The sequence below is a fragment of the Olea europaea genome, unplaced genomic scaffold, assembly GCF_002742605.1.
Source record: "Olea europaea var. sylvestris unplaced genomic scaffold, O_europaea_v1 scaffold1752, whole genome shotgun sequence".
NCBI classification, from domain to species: Eukaryota; Viridiplantae; Streptophyta; class Magnoliopsida; order Lamiales; family Oleaceae; genus Olea; species Olea europaea.
Window position 1 is genome coordinate 50,528 of NW_019235239.1, and position 12,924 is coordinate 63,451.

Consider the following 12,924-nt stretch of genomic DNA (forward strand, 5'->3'; position numbering starts at 1 on the left):
TTCAAGAAAATGTATAATTATCATCACAATTCTTATCTAAATATAAAGATGAATCCTTGTGAGAATTGAAATAATTTTTATTTTCGCTGTGCATGTTTAAATAAATTCTCAACACAAACTACAACTGGAACCTTATCAAAAACAGGTTGTCAAAGCATTATTGACAAGAGTCGAACCAAATCGAAACTTCCAATCATAATAATTGAAATATGTGGGTCAGTCTCACCAGCCGAAATTTGTAAAAGATACGACTGTGCCTCAATTATAAGCCCCTGTGTGTGTGTGTGTGTGTTACCGGGTTAATTACATTATTGCAGAAATGAGTCAAATGACCCTGTTGTGACTTAAACATGTGAATCTTTTCCAGAGACAAGAAAATGGGTCCCTGAATTACAAGCAAAATAGATATCTCAACAAAGCAGGTCCGTCAATGCTGTAACTGTAATGAGAACCCCAGAAGTCGATTTGAAACGTTCTCTCTGCCTTAGCCAAATTATCAGCTGACCACCAATATTTGATATAAATTCCCACTGTTTGAGCAAGCTTGAATCACCGGACAGCATTTTTAAGGAGTTTTGAGGAAATGAGGTTGATTTTCTCTCTGCTTGTCAGTCTCTTGCTTGCAAGAACGACGTCAGTTCGATTAATTGAAGGTCTGTTTATGCTTTTACCTATTACAATTTAACTTCACGCTTGAATCTTGATCATATGAATATACACAAAGCTCACACTGAAAGGTTTCTTGCTGCAAACGCTTCGTCGTTCTTCAATCTTATTGGTTACTTCTTGTTTTGTAGAAGCTGATCAGCTTAAAAACCCAGTTCTACACCTGCCTTTGTATCATGGTAGAGGAAGGCATGAATCAGACCTGACTTCCGAGACTTCCCCGCCCTTTTCTGAGGCACTTTCTTTGGACAGGACTCGTGTCATGTTCCTAAATTCTAGACTCGCAAAGAAAAACTCGACAGCGGCTCATCATATTGTTGAAAGTAGAGGATCATCACGCTTGATCTATCCAAAATCTGTTGATGTTCCTCTAAATCCTGGTGTGCCACTTGGTATTGCAAGTTACTATACCAAAGTAGGCCTAGGAACTCCACCAACATACTATCCTGTGGTCGTCGACACAGGGAGCTCCTTCTCGTGGATCCAGTGCGAGCCCTGTAAAGTTTATTGCCACCCACAAATCGGATCCTATTTCAATCCATCTTCTTCAAGAACTTATCAGCAACTATCATGTGACACGACACAGTGCTCTGCCCTGGAAGTAGCCACTCTCAACAATCCCAGCTGCACTTCTTCAAACGTGTGCATATATGTAACTACTTATGGGGACATGTCCACTTCTATCGGATACCTTAGTCAAGATTCATTGAGCCTAGGCAGGGGACAGGTTCTGCCTAATTTCGTGTTCGGGTGTGGACAAGACAATGAAGGCCTATTTGGAAGATCAGCCGGTCTGTTTGGCCTAGCGCGGAACAAACTATCTTTGTTTTCCCAGTTGTCTACCAAGTACGGTAACGTATTCTCTTATTGTCTCCCAACAAATTCACTCCTGGGAAAATTTGGCAGTGGAGGTTTTCTTTCCATTGGAAAAACTTCTACATCTTCGTACAAGTTCACTCCAATGTTGTCTGAACCTCGGGATCCTACCTTGTACTTTCTAAAGCTCTCAGCCATATCAGTGGCCGGAAGGACACTGGGCGTGGCAGCATCTGCCTACAGTGTCCCTACAATCATAGACTCGGGTACAACCATATCGCGCTTAACCACATCAGTATACAAGGCCCTTAGACATGAGTTGGTTCGGATCATCTCATCCAAGTATCGGGTTACAGTAGCGTATTCAATACTCGACGCCTGTTTCAAAGGGACTTCTGATGAGATAATGAAAATTGTTCCTAAGGTTCAGTTGATCTTTCAAGGTGGTGCTAATCTTGATCTTACACCACATAATGTTATTTTAGAAGTCGAAAAAGGTACGACGTGTTTGGCATTTGCAAGCAACTCTGAGCAGAGCGAAATCGCCATTATAGGCAACCAACAACAACAGACAATTGAAGTTGTTTATGACCTTTCCAATTCAAGAATTGGATTTGCAGCTGGAGGCTGTCATTAGCGAACAGCCCCTTTGCTTGGATCTTACATATAAGTCGAATGTTGTGTGCTTAATATGTTTATATGATTATTGATGTATAAATGTACATGTGATTGTGTAAAATTACCTTGCAAGATCAGTATGTAACTTCCACTTCGTTGGAATAAAAAATGTATCCTATAATTTTAGTGCTTGTTTGATAGGAATTTTGATAATTGACTTTTTGATTGTTAAAAATAAAGTGAGTCCTATCTGTGAGAGAAGAATTAAAAAATGATGGTTGAAATAGTAAAATAACGATAAAAAAAATTGATTTTAATTGATTTAAAATTTCTACCAAACAAGCACTTAATTTTGTGTAGCAGGTACATAAGTACACATGTATGAAGTTGTTTCCTATCTAGTAAAAGGCTAGAGACAAAGACATGAAGTATAAAACTTTGGGTTGGGACTGAAGAGGATATACATGTCGGTTCAAGATGAATCACCACCCCACCTCACTACCATAATTGTCCATTTGTGACCATGCGTCTTTCTAGAGAAATAAATATAGAATTTATTAGCGAGACACGATGTGTTCGCATCTCTCTATATGGAATTAAATTACTTTTTCCAAATTTTTTTGACATAATTGTTGACATTCTTTCACATCTACGTGGATCCCGCATGAATAAAAAGTCCAAAAAAGAAGTGGGCCACCTCCCAGTCAGCCATTATTTCAAAAAAATTCAAGCAACATAGCATGATTGTTCTAGATGTCTATTTGAAGTATAAATAGCAGAAATGTCTTGCCCCTACCTTGCTATGATTATTATATTTTATTTTTTTTTACGTTTTAAAATTTGTCATATTTTTAAAATAAATAAATATTAAAATTAAAATACATAACTAAATAGAAAAAAAGAATGGGAAAATTGGGGAATTTTGGGAGTGGGGTGGGGTGGTGTGGGGTCGGGGGAGGGCCTCATTCTCAACTAGTTACCAGCCCTCGTTTCAAACATATAGAAATATGAGGAAATTGCAGAGGCTATCAATTTTTCCAAAGACATTATGAAATGCTATGATATCACGATTTTTTAATTGATTTGTCCGTATGTGGTTATATTTTTTTCCACCCGAACATCTCATGTGTGACTGATTTGTCCATATGTGATTATATTTTTGTGCTTCACGTTTTTGTTTGTATAACGATGCCACCACCGTCACGGTTCATTCTTCATAATTTTTGGATTACATGCAATTCAAATATATTTTTGTGGAAGTTACTTGTTTAAAAAATATGGATGAATTCGGATTACGATGGATTACATGAATCAATTGAGTTATATTATGTACTGTGATCAGATTGTTTTTGCACATAAGGTGAATGTTATTGCATTTCTTCACCTTGCTTTTTGCATGCTTTATCTTGAAATATTAATTTTACCAATGCATGATGACATATGAGCAGATTCATACTTAAGACCTGAACGATCATCAAAGTGTTGTTGCACACATTCTTGTTGTAATTGGAGGTGGAACCAATCGATTTCTTTGTCAAAGAAAGAGCAACCTTCACAATGGTCCACTTCTGATGACTGTATGCATGGAAGAACATTTTGTTTTCTATTTATGTATATAATTTTGTGTTCGTTGGTTCTATTTGTGAGATATTGACAGAGGAAACTGTTTGTGTTTCGTATAGAAAATGTTTATAATAAGGAATAGTATGTAATAAAGAGTAGTAGATTATTTTTTAAATAGGGTCATGGAGCTACTCCACAATACAAAACAATGGTCACATAATGTTCGGTACTTGAGTAAGGCTGTGCACATAAAAGTGATTTTTGGTGCATTTTATAACTTTCTTGCTTTCGGAACTCATTCGATTTATCAATTAAAACTGGTACCCAACTTAAAATAAGCACGATTGAAATGAATATTATGATTTGTTTCAATCGAAAATGTTCATGAATCATGATGACATCACTGGATATCATTTTCTTGCAAAACATAACGAGCACTTTTTTGTTTGCATTAAAATGTTGTGCGTACCATGCTTCAATCAAGATGAAATGGTACACATGGTTTAATTTACACAATTTTCATAAATGATAGACCAAGTGTGGGTGATACAAGCACGCTTAGACTTTAAAAGTATCACACTAATTGTCTTTCAAATTCAATTTGAGATGTGATGAAAATAAGTCTTCGTCGTTGCGTATTTCGGCTGGAGGTATATTCAAGTTAAAGATCTTGAACTTCAATTCAATTTGAGCTCAGGGATCAAGAATATCAAGTTTGTCTTTCAATATTAACAAAAGTCCGACTACGATATTACTTGTCAGAACCAAAATGGAAGTAGTTTTATCCCCTCTCCACTTCTATTCGTCATCCACATGAACAAACTTTCCCCCTATGGGACACGATGAATCTCAAATGATTACTCGTACCTGAAATGTTGGGATTGTAACGATAAGAATTCTGCAGAATCAATATGTCGGCATTTAATAGCATGAAAGTGGCACTGCGTAATACGTAAATTCGTAAAATAGCAAAATGTCAAATCAAGGTTTTCCATCGTTTTTAAGTGTTCAATTTGACAGTAAAACTGTATATTCCGATAGTTTGTAAATGTTGGGTTCGACATTTCTAACGTCTAAACCGACAGTTTGTAAATGTTAAAATCGACAGTTGAACCATCGAAAATGTCGAGAAGCAGACGACAATGGGCGAAACAGATTCTTCAGCACAGCACATTAAGTTTGGTCATTAGTATTGAGCTAAATGAAAAATGCCAGATTGGCCTTGTCATTGAAGAGACATAATCAATATTTTTTTCAAGAGAGGATTACTAAGGCTAACCGTCGGTTCACTATAGATTACTATAGTATTATTGAAAATTATTTCACTCCATATTCTAGAGTAAAGTACAATATTTTTTCAAAGTTTAGTGCGTAATGTACATCATTTTTCAAAATTTAGTGGTAAAACTCGATATTTTAAATTTCACTGAGCAATCGAAGTCATGAATTTAAGTTCAGTGACCAAAACTCGACATTTTAAATTTCAATGACTAATCGAAGACATGAACCTAAGTTTAATGTCCATTGGAACAATTAACTCTTGTCAGTCACAAATTATTATCAATTACAAGATTTAACAAAAACCGAATCATAGGCCCCTCTTTGCTTCGGTTGTCAGCTTCAACCCTATGGCACCACCAAACATTATTGACTTTTGGGATCATCATTTACATCTAATCAACTTAGCTCCCGTTTGTTTCCCATTATTTGCCCATTAAAATGAAAAATATGACTATTATTTATCACATCAAGCCACCTTATTTGACTTTTTATCTTTTATATGAGGCCCATAACGACTATACATTCATTCTTACATTAATGTGGCTCAAACGGGGATATATTTGTTTATGTTTCATTTTTTAATTTCTTTTACCCTTTTTTATTAACACAAATTCATATTAATCAATATAATACACATTTATCCATATTTTTTATATATAAAATAAATCATCACATCAACACAATCAACTTCTTCAAATCAAGCATTAAATGCTAATGAAAATGTGTCATTAAGAGTAATTTGGACATTTCACACAAAAAAATGTCATTTTTGCTCACATAAAGTGAAAATGACAACTTTTTGAGACCTTGTTAATTTTGTGATATTTTTGAAAATTCCCCTAAAAATATCCTCTCTAAGAATTGTGTCTTTTCAAAAAAAATTTAATTATTGTAACCATATTCCTAATATTTTTTAGATTTCGTCACTTCACTTTCACCTAATCACATTCAGCCCTTGCAATTGTAGAAGTCCAGTTTCATTTCAAAGATTGTATAAATTGTTGTCTAGTTCATGATTCTCATAATTTGAAGTGTTACTATTATAAATAATAGTTGCAATGTGCCAGAAACCATTCTTATTGTCCTAATGAAAAATAGTTCATCTCTTTCCTTGATAAAATACTTCAGTATTTCATTTGCTTACATTTCTCTAAGTTTGTTTTTAACTGTTACTTACTTACTTTACCCGATTAATTTAGTGGAATAATGGTTGCATGCTTTTATAAACAAATAATTTTAGTATAACTACTAAAATGAGAATGTTTTCTGTCTTTTTAATTTATATACACAATATATGTAAAAAGTCGTTCTAAATAAGCTGACAAGGTCAAAATTTGATTCAGTCAAATATAGTGTACATTTTGTTTGACATCATTTTTTACATCATGTGTCATTCTATCATTTGACAGTGTCTTTTCATTCAATAATTTTTCTATCAACAAAGTGATAAAAGTTAATTTACAAGCAGCAAAATCCAAATTGATTATTTCTGAACTTGAACTTGGGGCTCCATGAGCTTGAGGCTTGACGTCGAGGATCCTCCACCCTTTTATCAACACCCTGACTCCCTTATCGATGCTCCCACCTCGAACTTGGGCCTACGAGCCAGGGTCCGGACTGACGGTTCACTATAGACCAGTTCATCCTTGGTTTTACTATCCACAATCAATAAACACAAGTTGACCACAACCACTCCTTAAGGACCTCAACTCGAGGTCACCTGACAATGCCACTTGAGTCCCATGATGGGGCTTGTACAGCCTTAGGATCCATTTTTTACAACAAACGCTAATTCTTAACTGCTGTATTTATTCCATTGTTAGTCGAGTTAATTGTTCCAATGGTCACTGAACTTAGGTTCATATTTTTGATTGGTCACTAAAGTTTAAAATGTCGAGTTTTGGTCACTGAACTTATGTCAATATTTTCGATTGCTCATTAAATTTAGGTCCATATCTTATATTCCTTAGTAAAGTTTAAAAAGTCGAGTTTTGGCCACTGAACTTTGGAATATGCCGTAAGTTACTCACTAGCACAACTGTTGAATTTTGAAAAATATCGAGTTTATAGTGAGCAATGTACAACATTTTTCAATGTTCAGTGAATAATGTACAATATTTTTTCAAAGTTGAGTAATGTACAATATTTTTTCAAAATTCAGTGAGTAATGTATATCATTTTTCAAATTTCAGTACCCAAAACTCGATATTTTAAATTTCACTGAGCGATCGAACTCATGAACTTAAGTTCAGTGATCAAAACTCGACATTTTAAATTTCAATGACTAATCGAAAACATGAACCTAAGATCAATGCCCATTGGAACAACTAACTCTTATTAGTCACAAATTATTATCAATTACAAGATTTAACACAAACCGAATCATAGGCCCCTATTTGCTTCGGTTGTCAGCTTCATCCCTATGGCACCACCAAACATTATTGACTTTTGGGATCATCATTTACATCTAATCAACTTAGCCCCCATTTGTTTATCATTATTTCTCCAATAAAATGAAAAATATGATCCTTATTTATCACATCAAATCACCATATTTGACTTTTTATTTCTTGTATGAGATCCGTAACGACTATATTTTTTATTTTCATTCTTACATTAATGTGGCTCAAACGAAAATTTAGTTTTCTTTTTTCTCTTTTTATGATGAGTTGAGTACATTGTATGCAGGTAATATGAAAAAGTGAAATGCCATCCCATGATTAGTTTGGGAGATTAGATTATATTTCACTCAACAATCAAATGAAATTTTAAATTATCCAGTCGATGTTTGAGCCCCATTTTGTCATGAAAATGCATTTTTGAATAGTGTATTGATGTGAAATATGTAGTTAAAAAATAATGAAAAGCATAGAATTTGAGTGTAATATTATTTATTGAAGAATGTGTGATTGAAATGATGTCAAAATACCGTTTAAGAATTTTTTTTTTTCAAAGAATGTGACTCAAACTATGTCTTAATCTCAAAAGTCGAAAACTTTACAAAATCAAGCTTGATATCTTTAACTAGTCCCCACAGCCTTTATTGTGACTACCTGCCTATTCTCACTGGAAAACGCTAAGAACTCAATCTCTGTGCTCACAAGTACGTAGGACCATGTTATACTCGACATTATTAAAGAAGTAAAGGAAAAGCTATGCAACCATTTTGAGATCTTGACCACTCTCTTTCAAGCAGAAGATAACAAGGAACTGTCTCCACTGGTGTCTGCTGCATCCATATATCTGCCCTATTATATACCTGCTGCCGTAGCATCATAAACTGTATTGTTACACGGGTTCTTCTGCATGTACACCGGGTTTGACACCCCGGTGTACCGACCCCCTCACAAGGGGGGGGGCCCACGATTTTTTTATTTGGCGTGGGCCCCCCTCTTGTGAGGGGGTCGGTCAAACCTAATGTACAACTAGAAAAATCCTTATTACACTTGCTTCTGTCAGGATAAAGTCTGACCCCTTCCCCTATTCCCGCCAACGATTTCCATTTCAAACATTTACAATAACAGGTATGCTAGAGGATAGGTAACTCTGTTAACTTGTAGTCTAGTAGATCTAGCAATAAACCCGACCAAATAAGAATAAAGAATCTGTCGCCTACGCTAAATATATCAAGAAATTCTTTTTTGGTATTATAGTCTAGCCCTGTCCCTCTCATTTTCTACCAGGAAAAAATGAAAAGAAATTTTTTTAGTTAATTTGAGTGAAGATGGAGTTGTTAAATTCATCATTTAAAAAAAAAAAAGGAAAAAGTTATATGGATTGGCACGTGCATAGAGCACCGTGCAAAAATGGAATAATCATTAACAAAAATGTAAGTTTTGCTTTCTGCTAAATTTTAAAACAATTATATACTAATCTTGTCTCCCTATTCCTCGCGGTCTGGTCTTTATATGTTTCAGGGTGCTTTAAAAGTTTAAAGGTGAAAGGTATCGTTGAGGGCAACTCCAATGCTAACACCATTGCACCAAATTGCACCATTTTTTGGTGTAAAGTTGCTCCAATGTAACATTAAACTTTGCATCATTTTGGTGCAAAGTGTATAAAATCTCTTTTGCCCTTTTTTATCCTTTCCCAAATAAATTTATTAAGGGTATTTGTGTCATTTGTATTATATATTTTTTAATACAATATATTATTATTATTTGTACTTAAAATAAATTTTAAATGTAAGAAATAATAATTAATAAATTAATTAAAAGAAGAAAAAAATTAAAATATAACAAACACGATTATTTATTAAAGTTAACACGAAATATATTAAACGACGACATACATATGATAATCTAATTTTATTTAAACAAAACGATACACAAAAAAGAAATTATTTAACGTAATTATTTCGTAATACATAAAGAAATTAAACAACGACATACATAAAGAAATTATTTAACGTAATACATACGATTTTTTATATTTATTAATGAATTTACTCTTTTTCATAATTTAATGTAATTATTTATTTAATAATTTATGTATTTATAAAATAATTAAATAAATAATATGTCAACTAAATAAATTATAAATAATGAAAAGAGGAAAGAAAATGGTTAAAAACTGTTCATTTGGTGTAAATTTTGGTGTAATGGTTGAAAATGAATTTTAGTTTGGTGTAAGATTTGGTGCAAAATGGTGTAAAATTTGGTGCAGCGCTGAAAATGGCTTGAGACACCAAAATTTCAAAATACAGTCCAAAAAACAACACTTAAGTTGTTCAACTAATACCACTAGCTAAATTCAAACAATAAGGTGCAAAGTTAGCTAACAAATATGTAACTTATGGGGATTTATACCACCAGATTTTGATTTCACCCTTTTGTCTCCTTTTCCGTGGTCTTCAATACAGAAACTGCAGTACTATTGAGGTTCTGCTCAATTCCATTCTAATACAAGGTTAGGCAGTCATAAAATGGGATGCATACCTTCGAAAGCAGAAGCAGTTACTCGATCATTAAGCTTCCAAGAAGAGTTGAATCGTGGCTTCCAAAGAACATCCAAAGCCATTCCTATGTGGGAAGAATTGTTAACTTCCAACAATGCCAGTGAACAGTTTCTTGCCTTTCTTTATTCTGCTCAGACTGCCAATGAACTTACAGACAGAGATCCCAGCATAGCTGTTGTGACTGCTGAGATTGCCAAAGGAAAAGAAGACGGAGAAAGCTCCTTACAGCCCCGCGATGCGGTAGGAACTAAAGATTTTGGGAGATTGTCAAGGTCGAAAAGCTGTCAGATAATACCGGATAAGGAATTTCCCATACAAGATCCTCAGATTGAGGGGCTTAGTGAAAATAAATTTGATTGGAGAGATAAGAATACCAGAGGCTCTAGAAGCTTTCACACGGTCGAGGAATATGATTCCTTGCTAAAGAGAGCTTATATATCCAGCACAAGCGGTAGAGAATCCTTTCGAGAAAATGAGTCATCACTGAATGAGAATGTACAAATATCGAAACCTATGGATGAAGATTGTAATGATGGCAACATTCATAGAAATGCTGAAGATTTTCCGAAGAACAAATTTGACCCTATTGAAGGACCTTCAGAGCACAAGAGTTCCAGTTCAAATTCAACGGAAAAATCAGACAAGAATTATGTTCAAGAAGGAGCTGTGTGCGAGACAGGTTGGAAAAGGAAGGCTGTTGGACAGGGGCTCAAATCACTTGATATGTCACCAGTCGAGTTTCCAGCCATTACAAGGCTTGGGCAATGGCTTTATGTAGAGGGGCAAGTATATTCTCCCGGAACATATGTTACTCCAAAATTTGGCTGCTATAATAAGGTAAATCCTGTGAGAAGGGAAGAAGATGGGAATCGTTCGGTATTTAGTCCAGAAGTGGTGGCTGCTTTTGAAGAGTGCTTGCAGCAGCTAGAAGCAGAAGAAGAAAGCATTTTAAGCTATTTTAATGGGTATCTGCATGCTAATAAAGAGATGGAGAACCATATACAGGAAGACTGCAACACTGAATTTTGAAAAAGTAGAGAAGAAAATAGCGTCTCTCATTTCTTCAAAAAATTTGCAAGTACACGAAGCTTCCAGGGGTGATGCCAGCAGATGATCCAGGCTACATGACGACCATTGGGAGTTTTTTTTCCGTATATAGAATCCCATCCTTTTCTAGATAATTACTGATAGGGATACATCAATCAATGCACTGGTTGTCTGATTGTGCTGCATCAAATTTCCAGTGGAAAGATTGGTATTATTCTTATGTTAATCACGCTTAAGAATTGAAAACTTGGTCTCCGAATCATTTTAGTGCAAAAATCTACTCAAAATTCTTCTCCAGTGACAAATATACCTACAATTCAGAACAAAATCTCCAATCCCCTTCTAAAATATTCAAAACGTGCCTGATTTTGACCAAAATGGGCATTTGCAAGCTCAGCCACGATTGTCAGCACATTAGGCTAATGCAAGATTTCTACAGATCATGAGCAGAACATTTCAAATTTTAGCCAGCAAGAGTCAACAAGCAAACACAATTTTTTTTTTTTTTTTTTTTTTTTGTAAAGCCCAACAGGCATTTTTTCATACCAACCCTCACTTAAGGCAGAGGAAAACCGTAATAACAACCGATCAATCAATAAAAATAAAGACCAACCTATTATATTTCAGCAATTTACAGATAAACAACTTTCAATCATCTCTTATATAATTTCTTCAACTTGCTAAAACCACCAAATGTATAGTTTCTTCCAAACCAAAAACACTTTTATTTGAATTAATGGCAGACGTTCAATTCCCACTCAACTCCAGAAAAGTTATTGATACAGTAGAAAATTCCATATAAACATCAATTTTCATCAACATGGTGACATTTCCACGAACGAAATCTGCCTTGTGCTGAGATGAAAATTTCATTTGTGGCTGCAACAAGATGCAATCCAAGCTTCACATATTCACTTATATGGAACACCAGTGGGCATTATTTGAGGGCACGACAGTCGATCTGACAACAAAGTTTTGCAAGTGTGCCACTCTCAGGCTCCTTTCTTGAGAATGTAATACGAGATATGTTACCTGTGTCATTCTACAAGAAAGTTTTGCTCCAACAATGTGTGTAAATCAAATGGTATTCACGTTAGAGTGTCTAGATATGAGTAGTTCCTGCATCGGCTGTACTGAAAAAGGCTACCATAAGTGCGATCCCACACTCCAATGAAGAGAGAATCTGCATCAGGGCTGAAAGAAAGCTCAGAGATCTCGCCAAAAAAATCAATCTCTTATTCTTTCTCAAAACCTTTCTTCACATCATAAACATGAACAAAATCAGCTGGCTCAGCCATCACCATGAATTGCCCATCAGATGTGAAACGGATTGATCGAAATAGCACCTAGATTTCTTTTAAGTACATCAACTGGCTTTGACAGGTTTCGAGCATCCCATATATGGCAAGTCTTGTCCTGGTTTCCAGTGGCAAAGATGTGACTATTTGGATGCCATGCAGAAGCAAAAGAGAAATCCAAGTGTCCACGTAGATGCGTGACAGTCTACCGTCAAAAAAGAGTCGATAAGTGAGAAATTTCCTAGTCCATTAGCCACTTAATCCGGAATTATATATCAGATCTTTCCACAGTTCAATTAGTTTCAGAAATGGAACATCGGGGATACTACCTTCCCAGTTTGAGAATCCACCAGCATTCCGTCAGGGTTGTCTCCAACCTATGTAGCATGGATACTCTAACTAGGGTAGCGTGTTCATGTCGGACACGTGTTGATACCGACACTCTTCGGACACTGTACAATAATTATTTTTCTTTCTTACTATAGCTATTATATATTTTTAACTCAAAATTATTAGTAAATAACAAATAAGTACTCATATTTAAAAGACTTAAAAAAAAAATCAATAATAAGTATAAAACTAAATTTAAATTATATAAATGAAGAATTTTAAAGAATTTAATGAACGTGTCGACGACTTGTCGTGTCGGTACTTTTTGAGAAATCACGAGTCAATGTA

At 34.8% G+C, this 12,924-nt stretch overlaps 2 protein-coding genes and 1 pseudogene across 3 annotated transcripts; 2 read left to right on the forward strand and 1 right to left on the reverse strand.

Moving 5' to 3' along the window:
- Positions 1–320: 320 nt before the first annotated feature.
- Positions 321–2,286, forward strand: LOC111377960 (aspartyl protease family protein At5g10770-like). 2 transcript variants are annotated; one of them, XM_023001121.1, is made up of 2 exons: positions 321–653; positions 801–2,286. In XM_023001121.1, exons 1-2 carry the CDS (start codon positions 584–586, stop codon positions 2,117–2,119), a joined length of 1,389 nt encoding a protein of 462 aa, XP_022856889.1. In that variant the 5' UTR covers positions 321–583; the 3' UTR covers positions 2,120–2,286. The 2 variants fall into 2 exon arrangements, with proteins under 2 accessions (XP_022856889.1, XP_022856888.1); XM_023001120.1 differs by having other exon boundaries at positions 325–653; positions 798–2,286.
- Positions 2,287–9,868: 7,582 nt separating this feature from the next.
- On the forward strand, positions 9,869–10,930 carry LOC111377967. The gene has a single exon (XM_023001126.1). It carries the CDS (start codon positions 9,869–9,871, stop codon positions 10,928–10,930), a length of 1,062 nt encoding a protein of 353 aa, XP_022856894.1.
- A 610-nt stretch (positions 10,931–11,540) lies between these two features.
- Positions 11,541–12,623, reverse strand: LOC111377968 (annotated as a pseudogene).
- Between the last annotated feature and the right edge of the window lie 301 nt (positions 12,624–12,924).

Bases quoted from the DNA above. Each gene is read 5' to 3' on its own strand.
- LOC111377967 (XM_023001126.1), top strand. From the start codon at position 9,869: ATGGGATGCATACCTTCGAAAGCAGAAGCAGTTACTCGATCATTAAGC.
- LOC111377960 (XM_023001120.1), top strand. From the start codon at position 584: ATGAGGTTGATTTTCTCTCTGCTTGTCAGTCTCTTGCTTGCAAGAACG. The intron at 654-797 runs GTCTGTTTATGC...CTTGTTTTGTAG, and splicing joins GTCAGTTCGATTAATTGAAG to AAGCTGATCAGCTTAAAAAC.